Source organism: Lepidochelys kempii, chromosome 1 (assembly GCF_965140265.1).
Source record: "Lepidochelys kempii isolate rLepKem1 chromosome 1, rLepKem1.hap2, whole genome shotgun sequence".
Lineage (NCBI taxonomy): Eukaryota > Metazoa > Chordata > Testudines > Cheloniidae > Lepidochelys > Lepidochelys kempii.
This window is the reverse complement of record NC_133256.1, coordinates 46583284-46604367: the sequence shown is the minus strand read 5'-3', so window position 1 is coordinate 46604367 and position 21084 is coordinate 46583284. Positions and strand designations below refer to the sequence as shown.

The 21084-nt window shown below is 41.0% G+C and overlaps 1 protein-coding gene across 3 annotated transcripts in view; it reads right to left on the bottom strand.

The window, feature by feature from the left end:
* Positions 1-21084, bottom strand: part of LOC140910415 (cilia- and flagella-associated protein 337-like) — a 75079-nt gene that overhangs the window by 8603 nt on the left and 45392 nt on the right. For all 3 annotated transcript variants that reach the window (XR_012158578.1, XM_073341210.1, XM_073341219.1), the window contains 11 exons: positions 18959-19202; positions 18191-18296; positions 14168-14319; positions 13560-13662; positions 11656-11762; positions 11490-11569; positions 11343-11397; positions 10235-10280; positions 9203-9262; positions 4836-4998; positions 1689-1784 (listed from right to left, as the gene is read on the bottom strand). Coding sequence is in view for 2 of the 3 variants with exons in the window: in XM_073341210.1 (XP_073197311.1) it covers positions 1689-1784; positions 4836-4998; positions 9203-9262; positions 10235-10280; positions 11343-11397; positions 11490-11569; positions 11656-11762; positions 13560-13662; positions 14168-14319; positions 18191-18296; positions 18959-19202 (1212 nt within the window). In the remaining variant the exon portion in view is untranslated. The remainder of the gene's footprint in view (positions 1-1688; positions 1785-4835; positions 4999-9202; positions 9263-10234; positions 10281-11342; positions 11398-11489; positions 11570-11655; positions 11763-13559; positions 13663-14167; positions 14320-18190; positions 18297-18958; positions 19203-21084) is intronic.

The following is a 21084-nucleotide window of genomic DNA, read 5'->3' as shown; positions in this document are numbered from 1 at the left end:
CCCCACAGGGCACTTGATCTACAGTGAGCTAGCCATTCACGCAGTGCTGGTTCTGCCTCCTCATTTCTAGCTATAATATATTTTTAGCTTCTTTCAGTTCAGTGTAAGTACTTTCCTCGGTATTAGTCTTCCATGTAAGCAATTGCTGTAATTGCTATAGGGATGTAATGTGATTGCAAAAACAAGAGGAAGCATCAATCCAAGTGATACAAAAATGGTTAGAGAATCCTGCCATAGAGTAGTCCTAAATTCTATTCTGGGGCAGCTTACTGGCAGCATATGGGATCACTGCAAAGGTCCCAGAGGTTGTGCTGCATAACACAACAGTAATTAGTTATTAATTATTTGTATTATTGTAGCACCTCAGGAGCCCAAGTCAAGTACCAGGACTCCATTGTACTAAGCACAGTACAAACACAGAACAGTCCCTGCTCCAAAGAGCTTACAATCTAAGTATATAACAAAGGACAAGAGACAGAGACAGACAGAGGAGTACAAGGAAACAATGAGACAATACTGGTCAACATGACAGGCTGTGGTCTCAGCACATCAGTGGCCTAACCATGGTCAACATTTTTGTAGGCATCATGACAAAGGAGGATTTTGGAGGACGTAGCTTTGTAGATGTTTACAGGGAACTTCTCCTAAGTGTGAGGGGCACCATGAGGAAAGCATGAAGGTGATTATTTGAAAATTCAGCAAGTGGGCAATGGAGGTTCTCCCATGGGCCAATCAGAGGTGGGAGCTGATATCTCAACAGTAAATGAGAGGGGACAGGCAATGTGGGGACAGACTGTGAAGAGCCTTGAAAGTGAATGCAAGCAGATTATGTTTGATGCAACAGAGAAGCGGGGGCTAGTGGAGGAAAGCAAAGAGGAGTGACATGATCACAGCGATGTACTAGGAAATTACCTTTGAAGCAGTATTTTGAATGGATCTGAGCAGGGCAAGACTGCATTTGTCAAGGCCAGAGAGAAGGATGTTGCTTTAATTGAGAGAAGATGATGAGAACCGTGATGAGAGTTTCAGCTGTACGGATGGATAGGAAAGGCTGTATGCCTACAGTAGACGCTGGGAGTGTGATTCCCGTGCTTGCATACGCACACTCGCGCTAGCTGGATGAGGACTAGTGCAAGTGCAAACAGTAATGTAGCTGCAGTAGCGCGGGCAGCAGCAGTGGAAGCACCGTTTAGTCGTGCTGAATATAAGCCCTCCTGAACCCCCTGGGTACATACTTGGCATGGCTGAGCCATGCTGCTGCTGCCCATGCTCTGCGGCCACCCACACTACTATTTATGCTTGCACTACCTCTCATGAAGCTAATGTGAGTTATGTGCACACAAGGAGGGGAATCACACCTCTTGCTCATAGCGTAGATGTAGCCTTAGAACGATTATGCAGGTTTAAGGAATGAGCTGTTGACGGTCTCTGAAGGGAAAGCTGTTCAATTCTTCTTGGCTGGAAGTTGGTTTCCAGAGTGCAAGGTGTTGTGGGAACTGAGTTGGATTAAAGGCGGCAATTAGTTATGGTCCCAAAGAAGGTAAGGATTGTTTAATGCTCTTTTTCGGGAAAAACCATAATCGTCTGGATTTTTTAAAATCAATTTAGTAGCATGAATCATTTTTAAAAAATCCTATTTCTTAGAAATGCAACATATTGTAATAAACGCTAGAGTTATTAACTCCTACCTTGAGGCCCATTGGAAATAAGAGAGGCTGCTGCTGATTCAAATTTCACTGCGCGAGTCCTCAGAAATACGAGTTGAGTAATACTTGTGTCTACAGCTTGGGAAGGAAAAAGAAGAACAAGATTGATTTGTTCATTCTAAGCCTACTTAAATCTTGAACACAACTTAATTGCTCTCTAGTGAAGGATAAAACCAAAATGTTAAAATAGAATTATATTGTAACTGCAGGTTTTCCAGAGATCAGGGTATTATTTTCCACCATATTTAGATTATAACAATTAAATTCCTACTGCTCTCTCTCTAAGTAGGCATAATGCACAACTCCATGTATTGTCTATACTTGCTTGAGACATACTAAACCTCTCTGTGTGTTGATGACAAATATATCAGCACTGATGATTTTTACTAAAGCTGGTTGGGAAAACTTCAACAGAACAGTTTTCCTTGGGAAAAAACACAGTTCAGTTTAAATAAAAACGCTTTGCAAAATCATGTTATTTTTCATGAAATTACAGAGAAAAGGGGAAATTAGTTAAAAAAAACATTTCTACATTTTCTGAACAAAATATTTTGATTTTTCCTTTTAAAATGATTTTCCATTTTGAATTTTAAAATATTTTATTATATAATACAGAATTATAATATAATAAAGTCAAAAGTCAACTGAAATAAAATGTTTCGATTTCATTGAAACAAAATGTTTGGATAAATTTGAAGAGAATTTTTTTAATCAAAATTTTCTTTCCTGGAGGATTTAATTTTCAGGTTTTGTTCCAATTCAGAATGAACACAAAATGTAGAAATTTCAAAATCCTCCATGAAATGGAATTTCTGTTCTGTATCCAGCTCTAGATTTTACCATGTGTAGTGACAGCCACTGTCTGTTGTCAGAGAGTGTGGGTACTCTGAGTGAAATCTATATAGATTGGAAATGCTTTGGTTCAGGCAGGGAGCATCTTTTTGTTCTGTGTTTGTACAATGCGCTAGCACAGTGAAGTCCTGCTCCATGATGAGGGCGCATAGGTACTACCACAATACAAATAAATGAAATGATCATAAGTATTTTATTAATAAAATATGTTGTGCAATTTTTAATTATGATAAATTAAAGCAATTGTTACATAGATTTCTTTTAACACCTAAAAAGTTCCACCCCTCCTTATGTTAGTAGTTTTTCATTTAATGCAACCTTAGATAAAATATCTGGATGCTAGTGGTGAGATGGTGAAAGGAAGAAAGTACAAATTATGGTTTTGGCAAGAATGCCTTTTTTCTTCGACAGCAATTCCTTTATAATTACTATGGAAAATTTTTCAAAATATTTTCTACTTTCAGGAATGCTCAGAATTTTAGTACACAATAAGAAAACGTCGGTAGGTGTATAGCCGCCCATTTGCATTTCTTCAGAGTGAAGGCATTTGGAAATGTGCCTCATCACTGCTGTATTAATATATGTGTACCTTAGAAAGATAATGTATAGTATTGCAGAGCATGCAGCATGCTAAGGCAGGACACCAGTGATGTGTATGGTACAAGAACCTAGATAAAGAGCCATGACAGAAAATGGTTCTGTACCATTCTTATGTACACAGGATTGAACCGGATGGGGAAGTTGGGTCATTTCCACAGGCCAGGCCAAGCACTGGAATATCAATTTGGGGCCAAATTCTGACCCTGTTATCCATGGCATTAAAGGATACATATGCCCCAAACTCCAGCACAGGGGAGCTTGTTGCCAGCCTGACCGATCCCAAGGTCAGTCAAGTTGGGGCAGAAAGTGATGTGGAGCTGCTCCTAAGCACCAGTTCCATAGTCAGGTCCCATGGAACTGCTGAAAGGACAACTGATTCTGACCGGTAATAGCCTACTAGGGGCCAACAGGCCGTTGAGGACCATTGGAATGAAAGGCACTGTAACCATGCCCCACCATACCTCCCAATGCACCTCTTACACTGAGGAAGGCCAGATATGAGTTATACCAGTGGTTCTTAAACTGTGAGTCGGGACCCCAAAGTGGGTTGCGACCCTGTTTTAATGGTATCTCCAGGGCTGGCTTAGACTTGCTGGGGTCCGGAGCTAAAGTCAAAGCCCAAGCCCCATTGCTCGGGGTCCAAGCCAGAGCCCAAGGGGGCTTCAGCCCTGGGTGGTGAGGCTCAAGTTACAGGCCCCCTGCCTAGGGCTGAAACCCTTGGATTTTGGCTTGTCCCCCACACCTCGGGTGGTGGAGCTTGGGCGAGCTCAGGCTTCGGTCCACTCTCCTGACAACTTAATAACTTTTAACAAAAGTAATAACTTTTGTTGTCAGAAGGGGGTCACAGTGCAGTGAAGTTTGAGAACCATTGAGTTACACCAATCAGGAATTCCACCATGCCAAGGGAATCTCCAGATACCCTATTAGGGCAGCTTTCCATCCCCTTTGCTGCTCTGCAGAGTTAAGGAGACAGAGCATGGTCTGAGGACCTGGCCCAATATTTCCAGAAGAAGGAACTTGTAAATACTATTATACTTTTAAGCACGTAGCCAAAGGACAATTGTTCATTTAGTTGTAATGCTTAAAGAAAGAGATGGCCTTGCAGCTAAGGCAGTAGACGGTCTCTGAAGGTCTGGGTTCAATTCTCTGGTCTGCCACAGACTCCCTGCCTAACCTTGGGCAAGTCATTTAGTCGCTCTGTACCTCAGTTTCCCAGCTATAAAATGAGCATAATAAGCTTTCCTTTGGGTTGTTTATTTAGAATATAAGCTGTTCAAGGGAGGGTACTGTAATACACTACTGTAATACAAATAATTATTCATGTATATGTGTATATATACCCTCTCAAACATATCAAGAAAACATATATAACCAGCTTCATCCTTTGTCCTTGATATTTACTACAAACTATTTGATTTGCTCATTACGTTAGCGATAACAGCTTTAACTAAACCAATGGTATGGCAGTGCTCCTTTGCCCTACCTTCCAATAATTTTATCTGATGTACAGCTACCCTGCTGTCTCCCTGCTCTACTGAATTTATTAAGTGTACTTCTAATAGTAGTTTGCTGTAACATGCAAGGTCCACATCTCTCCAGAAAAGATTTCCAATGAAGGATTAAGCTGGAAAGTGTTTAGGAATTGTTTTCCCTATAGTTTCCCTAGTGAGTACTTACCTTCTATGCCAGCACAGTGAGTGGGAAAAGACGTGTGAAGTTTGCGGTATAGGTGTCCTGAGATCATATTCCAAACAATAATTTCACCATCATAACTGGAGGTGGCAAGAAGAGTAGGTGGACACTGAGAAATACACAGAATATCCTCCTTGTGGCCACAGCTCTAAATGAAAAAAGATGACATCAGAGAAACACAGGCTGCTCCTTTCCCTTTGTTCAGCAAGAGAAAGGGACCCAGGCACGGACTTCCCCTGGCTCTTGCAGCTCACACACAAGAACCTATGTCATCTCTCCAGCCCAATCTCCTACGTAGCATCAGGTGAGAAATTTAAAACAACTGAGATTAGTGTCTTTTGGACCATACATCTTATTTGCAGATGCTTTTCCTCCTCCCATCCCATCAGGGATTACAACTCACACAACTTTAATTATTACCACCTTCTCTCTCTCTCTTTCCAGTAGGGATAAGGAGGTTTAACCGTGCCTAATAGGGTACAGAATGTGAGTGAGGCCAAACAGCAAAAATTAAGATGTTTGTACACTAATGCAAGGAGCCTAGGTAACAAAATGGAGAAACTAGAGTTACTGGTGCAGGAAGTGAAACCAGATATTATAGGTATAACAGAGACCTGGTGGAATAGTAGTCATGACTAGGCTACAGGTATTGAAGGGTATGTGCTGTTTAGGAAAGACCGAAATAAAGGTAAAGGTGGTGGAGTAGCACTGTATATCAATGATGAGATAGAATGTAAAGAAATAAGAAGCGATGAAATGGATATGACTGAGTCTGTCTGGGCAACAATTAAATTGGGGAAGAAAACTATTAGAGCCTCCCCTGGGATAGTGCTTGGGGTGTGCTATAGACCTCCGGGATCTAATTTGGATATGGATAGAGCCCTTTTTAATGTTTTTAATAAAGTAAATACTAATGGAAACTGCGTGATCATGGGAGACTTTAACTTCCCAGATATAGACTGGAGGACGAGTGCTAGTAATAATAATAGGGCTCAGATTTTCCTAGATGCGATAGCTGATGGATTCCTTCAGCAAGTAGTTGCTGAACCGACTAGAGGGGATGCCATTTTAGATTTGGTCTTGGTGAGTAATGAGGACCTCATAGAGGAAATGGTTGTAGGGGATAATCTTGGCTCAAGTGATCATGAGCTAATTCAGTTCAAACTGAATGGAAGGATTAACAAAAATAAATCTGCAACTAGGGTTTTTGATTTCAAAAGGGCTGACTTTCAAAAATTAAGGAAATTAGTTAGGGAAGTGGATTGGACTGAAGAATTTATGGGTTTAAAGGTAGAGGAGGCCTGGGATTATTTTAAATTAAAGCTGCAGAAGCTATCGGAAGCCTGCATCCCAAGAAAGGGGAAAAAATTCATAGGCAGGAGTTGTAGACCAAGCTGGATGAGCAAGCATCTTAGAGAGGTAATTAAGAAAAAGCAGAAAGCATATAGGGAGTGGAAGAAGGGAGGGATCAGTAAGGAAAGCTACCTTATTGAGGTCAGAATATGTAGGGATAAAGTGAGACAGGCTAAAAGTCAAGTAGAGTTGGACCTTGCAAAGGGAATTAAAACCAATAGTAAAAGGTTCTATAGTCATATAAATAGGAAGAAAACAAAGAAAGAAGAAGTGGGACCACTAAAAACTGAGGATGGAGTGGAGGTCAAGGATAATCTAGGCATGGCCCAATATCTAAACAAATACTTTGCCTCAGTCTTTAATAAGACTAAAGAGGATCTTAGGGATAATGGTAGCATGATAAATGGGAATGAGGATATGGAGGTAGACATCACCATATCTGAGGTAGAAGCGAAACTCAAACAGCTTAATGGGACTAAATCGGGGGGCCCAGATAATCTTCATCCAAGAATATTAAAAGAATTGGCACAAGAAATTGCAAGCCCATTAGCAAGAATTTTTAATGAATCTGTAAACTCAGGGGTTGTACCGTATGATTGGAGAATTGCTAACATAGTTCCTATTTTTAAGAAAGGGAAAAAAAGTGATCCAAGTAATATAGGCCTGTTAGTTTGACATCTGTAGTATGCAAGGTCTTGGAAAAAATTTTGAAGGAGAAGGTAGTTAAGGACATTGAAGTCAATGGTAAATGGGACAAAATACAACATGGTTTTACAAAAGGTAGATCGTGCCAAACCAACCTGATCTCCTTCTTTGAGAGAGTAACAGATTTTTTAGATAAAGGAAACGCAGTGGATCTAATTTACTTAGATTTTAGTAAGGCGTTTGATACTGTGCCACATGGGGAATTATTAGTTAAATTGGATAAGATGGGCATCAATAGGAAAATTGAAAGGTGGATAGGGAATTGGTTAAAGGGGAGACTACAACGGGTCCTACTGAAAGGTGAACTGTCAAGTTGGAGGGAGGTTACCAGTGGAGTTCCTCAAGGATCAGTTTTGGGACCAATCTTATTTAATCTTTTTATTACTGACCTGGGCACAAAAAGTGGGAGTGTGCTAATAAAGTTTGCAGATGATACAAAGCTGGGAGGTATTGCTAATTTAGAGAAGGACAGGGATACCCTACAGGAGGATCTGGATGACCTTGTAAACTGGAGTAATAGGAATAGGATGAAATTTAATAGTGAGAAGTGTAAGGTCATGCATTTAGGGATTAATAACAAGAATTTTAGTTATAAGCTAGGGACGCATCAACTAGAAGTAACGGAGGAGGAAAAGGACCTTGGAGTATTGGTTGATCATAGGATGACTATGAGCTGCCAATGTGATATGGCTGTGAAAAAAGCTAATGTCGTCTTGGGATGCATCAGGAGAGGTATTTCCAGTAGGGATAAGGAGGTTTTAGTACCGTTATATAAGGCACTGGTGAGACCTCACCTGGAATACTGTGTGCAGTTCTGGTCTCCCATGTTTAAGAAGGATGAATTCAAACTGGAACAGGTACAGAGAAGGGCTACTAGGATGATCCGAGGAATGGAAAACTTGTCTTATGAAAGGAGACTCAGGGAGCTTGGCTTGTTTAGCCTAACTAAAAGAAGGTTGAGGGGAGATATGATTGCTCTCTATAAATATATCAGAGGGATAAATACCAGAGAGGGAGAGGAATTATTTAAACTCAGTACCAATGTGGACACAAGAACAAATGGATATAAACTGGCCACTAGGAAATTTAGATTAGAAATTAGACGAAGGTTTCTAACCATCAGAGGAGTGAAGTTTTGGAATAGCCTTCCGAGGGAAGTAGTGGGGGCAAAAGATCTATCTTGCTTTAAGATTAAACTCGATAAGTTTATGGAGAAGATGGTATGATGGGATAACATGGTTTTGGTAATTAAATATTCATGGTAAATAGGCCCAATGGCCTGTGATGGGTTTTTAGATGGGGTAAGATCCAAGTTACCCGGGAAAGAATTTTCTGTAGTATCTGGCTGATGAATCTTGCCCATATGCTCAGGGTTTAGCTGATCGCCATATTTGGGGTCAGGAAGGAATTTTCCTCCAGGGCAGATTGGAAGGCCCTGGAGGTTTTTCGCCTTCCTCTGTAGCATGGGGCACGGGTCACTTGCTGGAGGATTCTCTGCTCCTTGAGGTCTTCAAACTACAATTTGAGGACTTCAATAGCACAGATATAGGTGTGAGGTCTTTTTTAGGAGTGGTGGGTGAAATTCTGTGGCCTGCATTGTGCAGGAGGTCAGACTAGATGATCATAATGGTCCCTTCTGGCCTAAATATCTATGAATCTATGAATCTATGAATCTCTGCTGGTGACTCACAGATTTCCCCCCATCCTCAGTTCAGACTGTGTCTGTCTCTCTGACATCTCCTGCTGGATGTCTCACTGAAGCCTCAAGATACTAGACCAGTCAAAAAACGAACTCATCTTTCCTGCAGGATCATCATCTTCTCTCCCTCTCCATTACATCCACAGCCCCACCATCCTCCTAGCCTCACAACCGTGATGTCAGTTTTTTACTCCTCTTTCCTTTTCACACTGAAGTGGCCATCTAATTCTGCTGGTTTTCATTCCAAAACTTCTGCAAAATCAGCTATTCTTCTCCATTCCCAACATAAAAAGCTCCTGTTCAGACCTCGATCATTTCATGCCTCAACTACTACTCTCCTTTTCCTCCACCTTTCCAACCTGTATGACACTTACCTAGTTCCTCTCTAGTCTGCTCAAAACTCAGGTGTGAAAATAATCTATCTAGAATTATATGTTGGGAAGAATTCAAATAAACTGCTCTTTACTAAAGTCTAATTATCTGTGTTCAATCCTATGTTCAATTATTTATCCAGCTTTGTGTCAAATCACATCCGACTTTTTTTTTTTTTTTAAAAGAAATTTATTTGTAATACAGAATCAAGATGGATTCTTACTATGTCATCATGCCAATAGGGCTGAGGTTTCTGAAAGTGATGAAGGTCGTCTGCAGAGTCCTGTTCCAAACAACATAGATAAAAGAGAAGAAGTTGGTGTATTTTCAGCATTTTCTCAGCCAACAGGGATTTGTTCTCCTACTAGGTATGTATGTACAGCTCAAAAGAAGTTGAACTCACATGTGCAAAAGCCAAATGGCTTTAAAACGCAAGTAATTCCCACTGATACAAAAGGGAGCAGATGAGGCCCTTCATATTGCTAGAAACAATAGGTAACAAACCAAAAGGTTTGAGAACAGCATGTTTCCGATGTCTATTTAAGTTAATTTTTTAATTAAAATCTGGCTAACTATTATAATAAACATGCATTGCATATTAATAGCAGTATATGTAACAGCACTGCTTGCTAAAGGCTCTTTGATTTGGCCATGTGTTTGATGATGGGCAACTGGATGGCTCACTGATGACTGTCAAATGTAATTTTGCATTTACTTGCTCCTGCAGGTTGCCTAAGGTACTGAATTCAGAAAATAGACAAAATGTCCAGGCCATGATCCTGCAAAGATTTACATGTGTGCCCAACTTTATGTGCTGAGTGGCCATGTGGAATTAAATGGAACTAGTCTCAAGGTGAAATCCTGACCCCAGTGAAGTCAGCTGGTGTTTTGCCACTGAAGTCAATGGGACTAGGACTTCACCCTCAGTGGAATAAGTTACCCACATTATTGTGTCTCTGCAGGATCATATCCTTGAAATTTTGTTTGTTTACTGGGCATAGAACCTTAGGCAACCTACAGAGAGTGAGATCAAGTTTTACATCCCACCTTTAAACGGAGGAGGTTGAGTGTTGGACAACATTTTTAATCTTAGCCCAAAACAGAAATGGTTAATACATCAGTGACTGTAAACAGATTTTTTTCCCCTTTTTACTTTGAATGAGAAGCAATAAACACAAATTTTAAGTGTTTGTTTTAAAATAATAATAATTTTATATTTATACTAAGTCATTTTAGATATATATTTTTCACTTACAAAATACATGTTTATTCTTCTATCCCATCCAACAGCTATGATATACCTACGAGAAGATTTAATAAAGTGTTCAGTATTCTTCTGTTTGATTTTGTATACTAGTTATTTTTTTTAAAGAGAGATGTTTTTTAAATATTACTGTTTTAAACATCAAGGAAATGGGAAAGTTACAAACAACTTGCCAAAATTAATGAAATAATCCACTGAGAACTGCCTTCATGGAATGACAGCACCTATTAGGACAATATTGTGTTTTTCATTATGTTTCTACAGTGGCTAACACAACTGGGGTCCTGGCTTCCATATGCTACTGTAATACAAATGATAACATGGGAGCACTGTGTACTGAGTAGCGGAGCAACAGTATCTGTCTCAGAGAACTAGGGGTCTGTAAGCCAGTAAGCAGATACACTAGCCAGGGAAGGTAAAATAAAGCCAAAACTGCAGTTTGGGTCATACCCTTTTTTTCTGGGCTGGCTTTGTCATCACTAGAGGATTCAAAACAAGAGCAAAGTATCTCAAAACACTTGGTCCCAACCACCAGAGGCCTTTGAAGCTTTCAGCAAGCTGGGAAGAGACAGGACACAACCTTCGCCTTGAGCTGCCTTTCCTGGCTATCTTCGCTAGGCCTCCTGCCAGGTTCCCATGAAGGGACTTCTCTCAGGGTCTTAGGTCAACCCTTATCTTCTCCAGACTGAACCAGGGCATTCCATTATGTAGTCTCCAGCATACAGTAACATACTGCTTAGTCCGCTGACCCCTTTCCTCATGGGCTTTGTCTGGTGACTACAACTCTCAGCAACCCCTGTGCCATGCCCCATCAACAGATGGCCTGGCTGCCCCCATACTTACAGGCCAGTGCTCCATTAAAGGCCCTATAGGCATTCATCAAAGAATGTAACCTGCTTTGTATAGCTGTACAAGTCTGTTTATTTGCACTATGTTTATTTTTTCAGAGGTTGCAGTTCTTTTTGTGGCACAGGTGTGACCAATGCTCCAGTAATCACTTTTTACAGAAAAGAGCTAGCACTTGCCATATAAATTCCCACAATACATATCACTCCCTAGCCCTAGGACAAGCTTCACACCAAGCTGTGAAAGATCTGACCTGCTTCTGTTCACCTCCACGTAGGTGCAGTCACAGACTTCAGCACATTTGTCTTCTGTTGGGAAAAATAAACCAAACATTTATTCTTTTCAATAATTTAAATCACATTTTTCCAGTCTTTCAAATATTTTTAAACATGCTGTTTACCCCTTTTCAAAGTATTCAAACAATGTCCATTGTTGTAATTCCATATTTTCAAGCATCCATCTCTTCCTCCTGTAATTAACCTAAAATGGGATTAAAATTCAATATATTTCCCACATGTGCCAACAATTATATATATAGCTTTAAATAGACATAAAAAGAAACATACCTTCTTCCACTGACATCAAAGGTCAAACAGGTGATTGCAGCACCTCCATGAGCACCACTAAACTCAAATAAATGCTTTCCTGTTTCAAAATCCCACACTTTAACCACCTTTTAAAAGACAAGCAAACAAATAGTGATTGAAGGAGTCCGAAAAGTAGCAGGATTTTTCCATTTTACCCCCTTCAGTCCAGCCTTTCCCAACTGCTTTTTTTTTTTTTTTTTTTTTTTAGCTGAATGGTGTCGCTGCAGGCAGCAGGAGAGCCTATTATTTGATCTCCTTTACTGAGATCTTCAGTGTCTCAAAATGAGCCTTGTAAGGTGCCTAGATACCAATGTGATGTCTGCCAAGTATCTACCTATCCTGGATTGGCACGGATGCATGAAGAAATTTATATAGCACTACTCAACGTGACTGCCTGGATTACCATCTCTTTAATCAGTATCCAGATTTACTCAGGACAAAATTAAGACGACCTAAGTCACGTCAATGTACAGCAAAGGCAGTAATTAAATCTCCTTTGCATGTCCACGCTATGCTCCTTGTGTTGGCAGTGCATATCCTCACCAGGAGCACTTGCACTGATTAACTGTCCGTGTGGGGCAATGTAGAATGGCTTCTGGAAGGCAGCAACAGCCGATGTAAGCTACACTGATACTGTGTTGACCTAACTACATCGACCTAAGCACTTATGCCTCTCACGGGCTCAGTGTTTGAGAGAGAAAAAAGAAATACTGACTCTAGAAAGACGCATATTGGGGTGACCTAACTCCTAGTGTAGCTATTGCCTCTCAGTGAGGTGGATTAACTACTCTGATGGGAGAAGCTCTCCTGTTGGCATAGTAACATCTTCACTCAAGTGCTACAGTGGTGCAGCTGCAGCGCTGTACGTGAAGACAAGCCCTAAGTAACATATGCCTCTTCTCAAAAATATGTGAAGTTCTTCTGAAGATGTCACTGTAGCTTACATGACTTGATTTATTGCCTTTAAAATATTTTACAGATTGGCGATTAGCTACACTGGGTAGAGCTGCTTGAAACTTGGGCTTTCTGGTTCGTGAGAAATTGCAACATTTTCAAACTTGATTAAATTCCAAATTTCCAGAATCCAGAATTTTTGACGTTTCCTGTGTACCAGAAATCCTGGAGAAGAAAGAAACCTGATTCTGACATCCTGCATTTCCAAAACAAAATATGCTCTCTGGGATGGCAGTTGCTGACTGCAACTGACATTGTGGTCAGTGTCACTGCTGTGATGAGTTTCACTACTGCTAACAGCAACAGTGAGATTGACAAGAATGCCAACTGCAGGCAGCAGCTGCCCAGACTTTGAGGTCTGTGGCTCCAGGGTAGCCCTAGCATGTGTCCCAGGACCCGAGGTCAGCTGGCTCCCCCACTTCTGTCCCAGGGCCTCTCAGGTCCCAGCTTTGCCCAGTGAGCCTAGAAGCCCTGTGATTTCTAAGCTTCCTGTTGTGGAGCTCGGAACCTAGATTCTGAGTCCTGACTAGAGCGAGGTCTCCCAGGACTTCCAGATTCCTGGCTCTATGGCAGGGAGTCTGGAAGCCCTGGCATGACAGGGTGGCTCTGAAACTATGGATCCTGGAAGCCTGGAGTTTCTGGCCCCGGGCAGTCCACGTAGCATAGCCCTGCAGCAGCCCACAAGGCAAGCTGACAGGGAACCAGGCAGGTTGATTCACAGAAAGTTTGTCGAACCTGACTTGCTTTCATGAAACATTTGGGGTTTAAAGAACTAGCATTTTCTGACAGAGCTGTTTCACTGGAAAATCTCTGACCAGCTCTAGTGATGGGTGTGTTAAAAAGGCACAGATTACATACAATAGATTAGACAGGCACATGGAGTTGTGTCAGCAACTACATTGCCTTTATGTGGTATAGTTTTCACTTACAGATCCCTCTGAGCAGCTCACCACGTGCCTGAACTCTTTGTTGTATTTGCAGCACAGAACGGGCTCCTTATGAGACACGATCAAGTGGGGCTCTGGAGGAGGCCTGTCTCATGGAAAAACAAACCAAAGCAATGCACCATATATTAACCAGACTCTACAAGAGTTGGAGAAAGTACAACAGCATTAAGCATTTCTATGCTATTTCCTCAGTACATCTTCCAAAAGGGGAAAAGCGATGCTGTGAATTTAATTTAAAGATACTGATAGCGGTGGGAAGAAAGAGGGAGGCCTTTGGTCTCCACACCCATCCCATTATTAGTCTGCCTGCATCTATTAGACCAAACTCTAGGGAATCTTTGCAAATAATTCCCACTTGTGCTGCTACCAGTCCCACTGCACCAGCAGCTGTTATAGTGAAAGCCTGAGGGTAGATAAGAAAGGAGGGGACAGGGATCTACGCTACCCTGTTCCCACAGAGGGCAAACTTCTCCAATTATATTTCATATGCTCTAGGTTTCCCACACGCACAAACCTCCCACCTGTTGAACTTTTGAACAACAGCTGAAGAGGCTCAAAACCCCTCAAACTCAAATGAGCTTGCCATGTACCTTAATCTTAGATGAAGAAGAGCAAGTGTATCCGCAGCAACACAAAGCGATCTGATGCCTGGGATGTAGTGGCAAGCAGTGAGCTCTCCCTTAATTCCACTGGTTTTTGAACAGGCTGTAAATAAACAGGTCTGGTCTACAGTATCCCAGATCTGCAGGAAAAGATGTTACACAAACAGAACAAAAATTAGTAGGGTTGTACTCGATTGTCAGACACTCGTCCTCATGCAATTCTAAAATTACACTGCTATGCTTCCCTTCTCACCCAGGTCAAGTATTTATGCATGGCACATACACTGGAAGGTTAGACCCTGACCAACAGTACCCCCAACACAACGCTGCTAGACCAGGGTCTCTGGGTATTTTAGAATCAGAGAAGGGAAGTAAGCAACGAATTACTTACCCTAAAAATGCTGTGTTACTTTTCCACAGAAGGGAACAGCTACCACAAGATAGATTATCCTCTCCATCTCCATCTCTCCTGTTGGAGCCGTTCCTCTTTGTATAAATACATACATACATACTCACAGGGCCAGAGAGATTGACTCTATAGACCAGAGGCAAGGGCACTCACCTGAGATGTAGGAGACTCAGGTTCAAGTCTCTGCTCCAGTGAATAATTAATTAGCTATACAAAGTGGAGCTGCTTCAAGAGGGGCGATTGAGAGAGACCAATGCCAGGATACCCCATAGCCTGGTGGTTATGTTATTCCCTTGGAATACGTAAAACCCAGGTTCAAGTCTATAATGTGAATCAGGTAGAGCAGGGACATGAACTCAGGTCACCTACCTCCTAGGTGAGTGCCCAAACCACAAGACTATTGGGTATTATATACAACACGCACATGCTAGTCTAAGAATCCCACTGGGCTTAGGCACAAACAAGGGCTCTAAGCAGCTAGTTAGCTGTGGTGCAGCATCAGGACTCAGGCCCCTTTTTGTGCATACCCACTGGTCGAAACTTAGACAGCTAGTGGACTTTAGGCACCTGCAGGGTTAGGCAGCAGCTGAGTGGTGGTTTTGAAAACGTCAGTGGCACCTAAGTGTTGGATTTAGGCACCTAAGTAGCTTTATAGGTCTAATCCTGAGAGTCTTTCCACTGACTCTAGCCCATACTTGGTGAAAGTGCTCTGAGATGAAAGGTGCTATATAACTGTAGGCTACTGTTTGTGATTTTCCTTCATACCAAGTATGCGTAATTCATCCTTAGTATATACCCAGTGAAGTCAGTGGAAATATACCAGAGATTAATTTAGCCCTATATCTAAATTAATCTTCAGTGTATGTTTACTGACTTCAATGGATACACACTAAGGATGAATTTGGCACATATGGTATAATGGAAAATGATGAACAATAATTTACATTTATAAAACAAGTCAACCCCTGCATCGTGTTTTTACAAATTCTGAATAAAATTTTAAATTAGGGGCAATTAATAAGTTAATCAAACAGAAAAGGTGCTCACAATGGTTGTACACATACATGGTTCAAATGAGGTACAAACTTGGAGAAAAACAGTGGAATCCTCTGGAAACACAAAAGACCCACACAAACACCAGAAGATGTCTGTGATTATAAAGTGTGGAGTAGAGTTCTAAAGACATGCCACTGGAGATTAAATAGGTAATTAAAAATAATAATATAATAGTGCTTGCTAATATAGCAGTCAGAAACATAAACTTAATATTGAAGTCATACACTGGAAGAAGTGCAAAAGCTAATATTATTACTATAGACAGAGTTGGTAGAACTGCCTATTATTAAGGTTGCTCAACCCTTTCCATTATAAGACCCTGTTTTCAGTGACTTATTTTAGCAAATTTTAACCACTTGAGTTAAAGTTTTCCATGCTGAGTGTCTGCATTAAGCTAAATATTTTGGAAAATTTCAGCCAAAATGGTTCAGCAGTTTCTGAGAACAAGGGTAAAAAAAAATGTGCTTTACTCATGTTAAAAAAAATCTATCAAACTTGTCTTTGGAAAGCTCTAGCTCCTCCATACTTTGGAAAAGGTATTCTTTAGATTTAGCAAGGGGCTGGGCTTTTGTGTCAGGGATGTGCTTTTTGCCATCCCTGTGAAAGTCTGCCAAATTTGGCAAAGTTATAAGCCTTCTTTTTAAAAAAAAAAAAAAATCACAGTTCGCACATGCTAAACAGAGATTAATTTTAGCAGCTAATCTCCCTGAAGATTCCACCCACCCTGGGCATGCTCTAGCCCAGGGCTAAGTAAGACTTTCCCTGCAACTGCAGCTCTTGGCTGCTGTGGGCCCTGCTGGGTCTGAGCACCTAGACTTAGAGCAGGGAGACCGTGACACCCTGCTGGGCCCAGGCAGCATGGAAGAGGAAGCTGCCTGATTCAAATACAGAGGGGACAAAAGATTAACCTATTGGGGCTTGGGAGAAGTAGAATGTGACAAGGAGCTGGGACTTATAGAAACTGGAACTGGAGAGATCCAGGAGTAGGGGACTGGCTTGTCAAGGAGACTGGGGATGAAATGTTGCTGGGGCCACGGGGAAGATGGTGGCAGGCAGTGCAGAGGAGTGAGAGTAGGACTTGCTAGGCAAGAAGACTGGGGGTGGGATGAGAAATCTGAGGAGTGGAGACTGGGACTGGCTATGCTAGGAGAATGGGACTTGGAAAGGGATGAGAAGCCTGGGGTATGGAACAGACAGGACTGGGACAGGGATAAATTGAAGGGAATGGGGCAGACGGGGTCACACTTCAGGGGAATGCACAGAAGAGTCTGTATCACTAGAGCACACTCCCCGTCAAAGCTTGAATGGAGCCCAAGATCCCTGAGTCGGTCACACACTGGGAAAGTGTCCCATTCTCCTGTAGTGCTTGTCTACACAGATGATGACAACCTACTACTGCTACCAGTTGTCCTGTTAGCTCAAATGGTAGAGGTCTGTGCGGTGGATCAAGTTCCACCCCTGCTGATGACCCATGCAAATGTCAGTATGATTTCATGTGACAGAGTTTCAGGTTTTTTTCAGTTAGCTTTTTGAAAACCTAAGAAATTACACACAAAAATCCACATTACAAGGTTGCAAAGTCAAGCACTCAAAAGTTAGGAAAATGCCAGAATTAATGAGGCCCTGGGTTGAACAAGAAGAAAGCAGAATATTTGATAGCTTCTCATTAAGTGAGCACTATCCATTCTGTGCACTGAATGAGGCAAAAGAACTGTGGGAAAAATAGTATGTGTATTTAAACTAGTCTGCCTGTGCAGGAGAGCCCAAATTCAGGTTGCATGAGAAAACCTTAATTCCAGCATTTCCAACTTTCATCATATTATTTTAATGTATGGTGGTTGTTTTTTTGTGTAATACACACATGTAATATATGCCTGGTTCGGGAGATTTCAGCAAAGGAAGAAACAGAAATACCTATCCTAGAGACAGGTTTCAGAGTAACAGCCGTGTTAGTCTGTATTTGCAAAAAGAAAAGGAGTACTTGTGGCACCTTAGAGACTAACCAATTTATTGTTATTTCCCATCCGATGAAGTGAGCTGTAGCTCACGAAAGCTTATGCTCAAATAAATTGGTTAGTCTCTAAGGTGCCACAAGTACTCCTTTTCTATCCTAGAGAAAATACCATAGAAGCAAGATCCCTAAATTAAAAAACAAAACACAAAGTCACTTTCTAAAGTAGAACAACACTTTAAAAACTTCAGAGTACTAGATCCTTGTTAAAAGTTTTATCATAATTTGTGAAACATTTAGCAACAAATGCATTTAATACAACTGAACTGAAAACCTAAGAGACTGTTGACTCATAGGAGTACTTGCTGGAATTGCTCTGTACATTGATCTGTCTAAGGGCCAGATCCAACTTTAATTTCAGTTGGAGTCTTTTCTATTGACTTCAGTGAGAATTAGATCAGGCCCTACATTTCTATACTGTACTATTATGTATGTGTTCATGTTTATTAGATTGAACATTATTTATATTTATTTCCACGAAAACAAAAAAGAGAACTGGGGTAGGATATCAGACACTTGCTATACACAATGAGACCTTAATAGTGTTGTCTGTGGATATGGAAAATATTTTCGCATCTTCTGCAGCTATGGAGAGGTAACAGACTGGCGCTGTGTGGCTTCTGAGCATGCCTGTTGGTCGGCTGAAATTTAATAAGAACAGTTCAATATTAAGCGGTTTCAAATTGATCGCTTTTTATAAAACAAAGTAAAAATAAATGGGCTGGAATCTGCTACTAGTTGTATGTTTGGTGGGAATTGTATTTTGGGTTTTCTCACCAAAAAACAAAACAAACAAAAAAACCCCACACATAAACAGAGCAGTTTTCCAGTATCAGGCACTTGGAGTGATGTACATGAAACAATAGTATCTGCTTGCAGAGTTCAGCTTTTCATAAGATGTTAATGCGCCAAATGGATTCCTAGACCTCAATTATACAATGAGATCCATGTGGGCAGAGATATCGCAGGACTGGGGTCTTAGGCACAAGCAAAATCTCAAATCAATCTTAGATAAAAAACAGAGGATAATCCATGAATTTTTATATTTATAGAAAATAATTAAACTTATGGGAATGATTTTGCTGCATGCATGTGTGCGTGCTGATATTATCAACAGTGCAGCAGAGCCATTCTGTAAACTCACGCATATTTCCAGGACATTTGTGATTGTCTCCTCAATGCACTTAGCTGATGCCTATTAACAGGGCAATTCACTAGACAGTAAGAATTACTCATCAGTAATGTGTAGTTACAAAGCCCTTCATAACAGAGTCTTTCAGTGAGTATTGTAACCATCTCTTACCCAGACATGTAAGGGTTCCACATCCGAATGATTCGATCCATTCCGCCTGTCACTATGAGGTTGTTTTTTTTACAGAATGCAAATGTTTTTACTCCTTTGTAGACTTGAAACACAGTCTGATCTCCCTCAGCTCTCTTTGGAGGGATTCTAGGTATCACCTGCCCTTTTCTTGCTTTTGAATCTTTCCCACGGTCCTTTATTTTTTTCATCTGCTGCTCAACATTAGTAGCACCAACAGTACACCCTGAAAAAGAACATACTCACCGAAACAGCTGATAAATTTGAAAATATCCTAGACATCTTGGTTCCCACTACCTCCTGCAGATTAGGTACTAATAACTTTCATCCTCAGGAAATTTCTCCCAATAGTCATTTTATAAATTTTTATAATTTTCTTTCTTCATTACATGCCATTAGTCCTATTTATTATAACCTTTTTATTATGGTAAAAAAATCCCTCCTCCCAATCCCACTGGGGTTTACTATTTTCAGAACCCTTTAGTTGACCATGTTTCCCATTAGTCAGCACTTAGCTATTTTGATCTTTCCTGATAAGAAAATCCTTCCAGCTTCACTTTCTGGAACTTCTTACAGTTTGTTAACATTGTTCTGGCAAAGAGAGGTTCAAAACTGAACACCATGTTGAACATGCTGCTCATCATTTCATCAAGGCACAGAGTCTGCACCAATGTCTAATTTGCTGCTGCTGCTTCTAATTTCAGGCAAAATAAAACAAAGAAAAGTGCCAGGAAGGAGAGGCAGGAAACAAGATACAAAGAAGAAGCAAACAAGTCTCTGAAGCCTCATTTCTATATCACTATTGCTTTCCCAAGACTAATTCTGATGCTTAATCCCAGTATGAGGGGGAGTAAAAAAGCCCACATTAAGGGGCAAAGGATGCCACAAACAATGGCATTCAACTCCCCCCTCCACCTCCAAGATCTAAAACGAGGGGATCTGGAAAACGTACACACACAAAGCAAAAAGCTTTTAAATAAAAAGCTGGAAATTCAGAGTCCACCACAAAATGTTGCTGCTGAGAAGATTCTAACCTAGGGGGTTTCAGTGCTTCCAGAACAGATTAGTGATCTATTATTAATTCTCTCACACTAAACTAGGAACATTTTCCAGTTGTGAGCTACTCCTTAGAAAATAAGATCTTGATGGGATTTAAAAGAACTTTGTGTTTATGAATTATGGGAGCTGTTGTTGTCACTGTGTCAGTTTGACTTACTCCAGATTGTGTGTGTCCACCATCTGGTGAAGTCAGACTGCTGGGGTATTTTTTGTCTGAAATTAACATTCATGAATATTGTTCTGTAGATGGGCCATTAACCATTCTGTACTTCATTTACCTCTTTGCAAACTGTGGGTAAGAATACTTGTCTGACTCACAGCAGTGTTGTTCATTAATACTTTACTATGCACTGAGGTCACTGGATGGAAGTGTTATTACATTACTATAAATTAGGTGGTCAAAAAAAGTATAATTGCAACTGAAATAAAGCTTCACCAAAACCAGCAAGAAACTGCTCTGAAATAACATAAGAACAGCCATACTGGGTCAGACCAAATGTCCATCTAGCCCAGTATCCTGTCTTCCAATAGCGGCCAATGGCAGGTGCCCCAGAGGGAATGAACAGAACAGGTAATCATCAAGCGATCCATCTCTTGTCACCCATTCCCTGCTTTTGGCAAACAGAGGCTAGGAACACCATCCCTGCCCATCCTGGCTAATAGCCATTGATAGGCCTATCCTCCATGAATGTATCTAGTTCTTTTTTGAACTGTGTTATAGTCTTGGCCTTCATAACATCCTCTAGCAAAGAGTTCTACAGGTTGACTGTGCATTGAATCATAGAATACCAGGGTTGGAAGGGACCTCAGGAGGTCATCTAGTCTAACCCCCTGCTCAAAGCAGGACTAATCCCCAATTTTTGCCCCAGATCCCTAAATGGCCCCCTCAAGGATCGAGCTCACAACCCTGGGTTTAGCAGGCCAATGCTCCAACCCCTGAGCTATCCCTCCCCCAATGCACTAAACCAATTCTAAATATTTGTCAACCTGTCCTCCGAGTCTCTTAGGAGTAAGTGTGAAAGGGATCTCAACAAGCAAAGAATGGAATA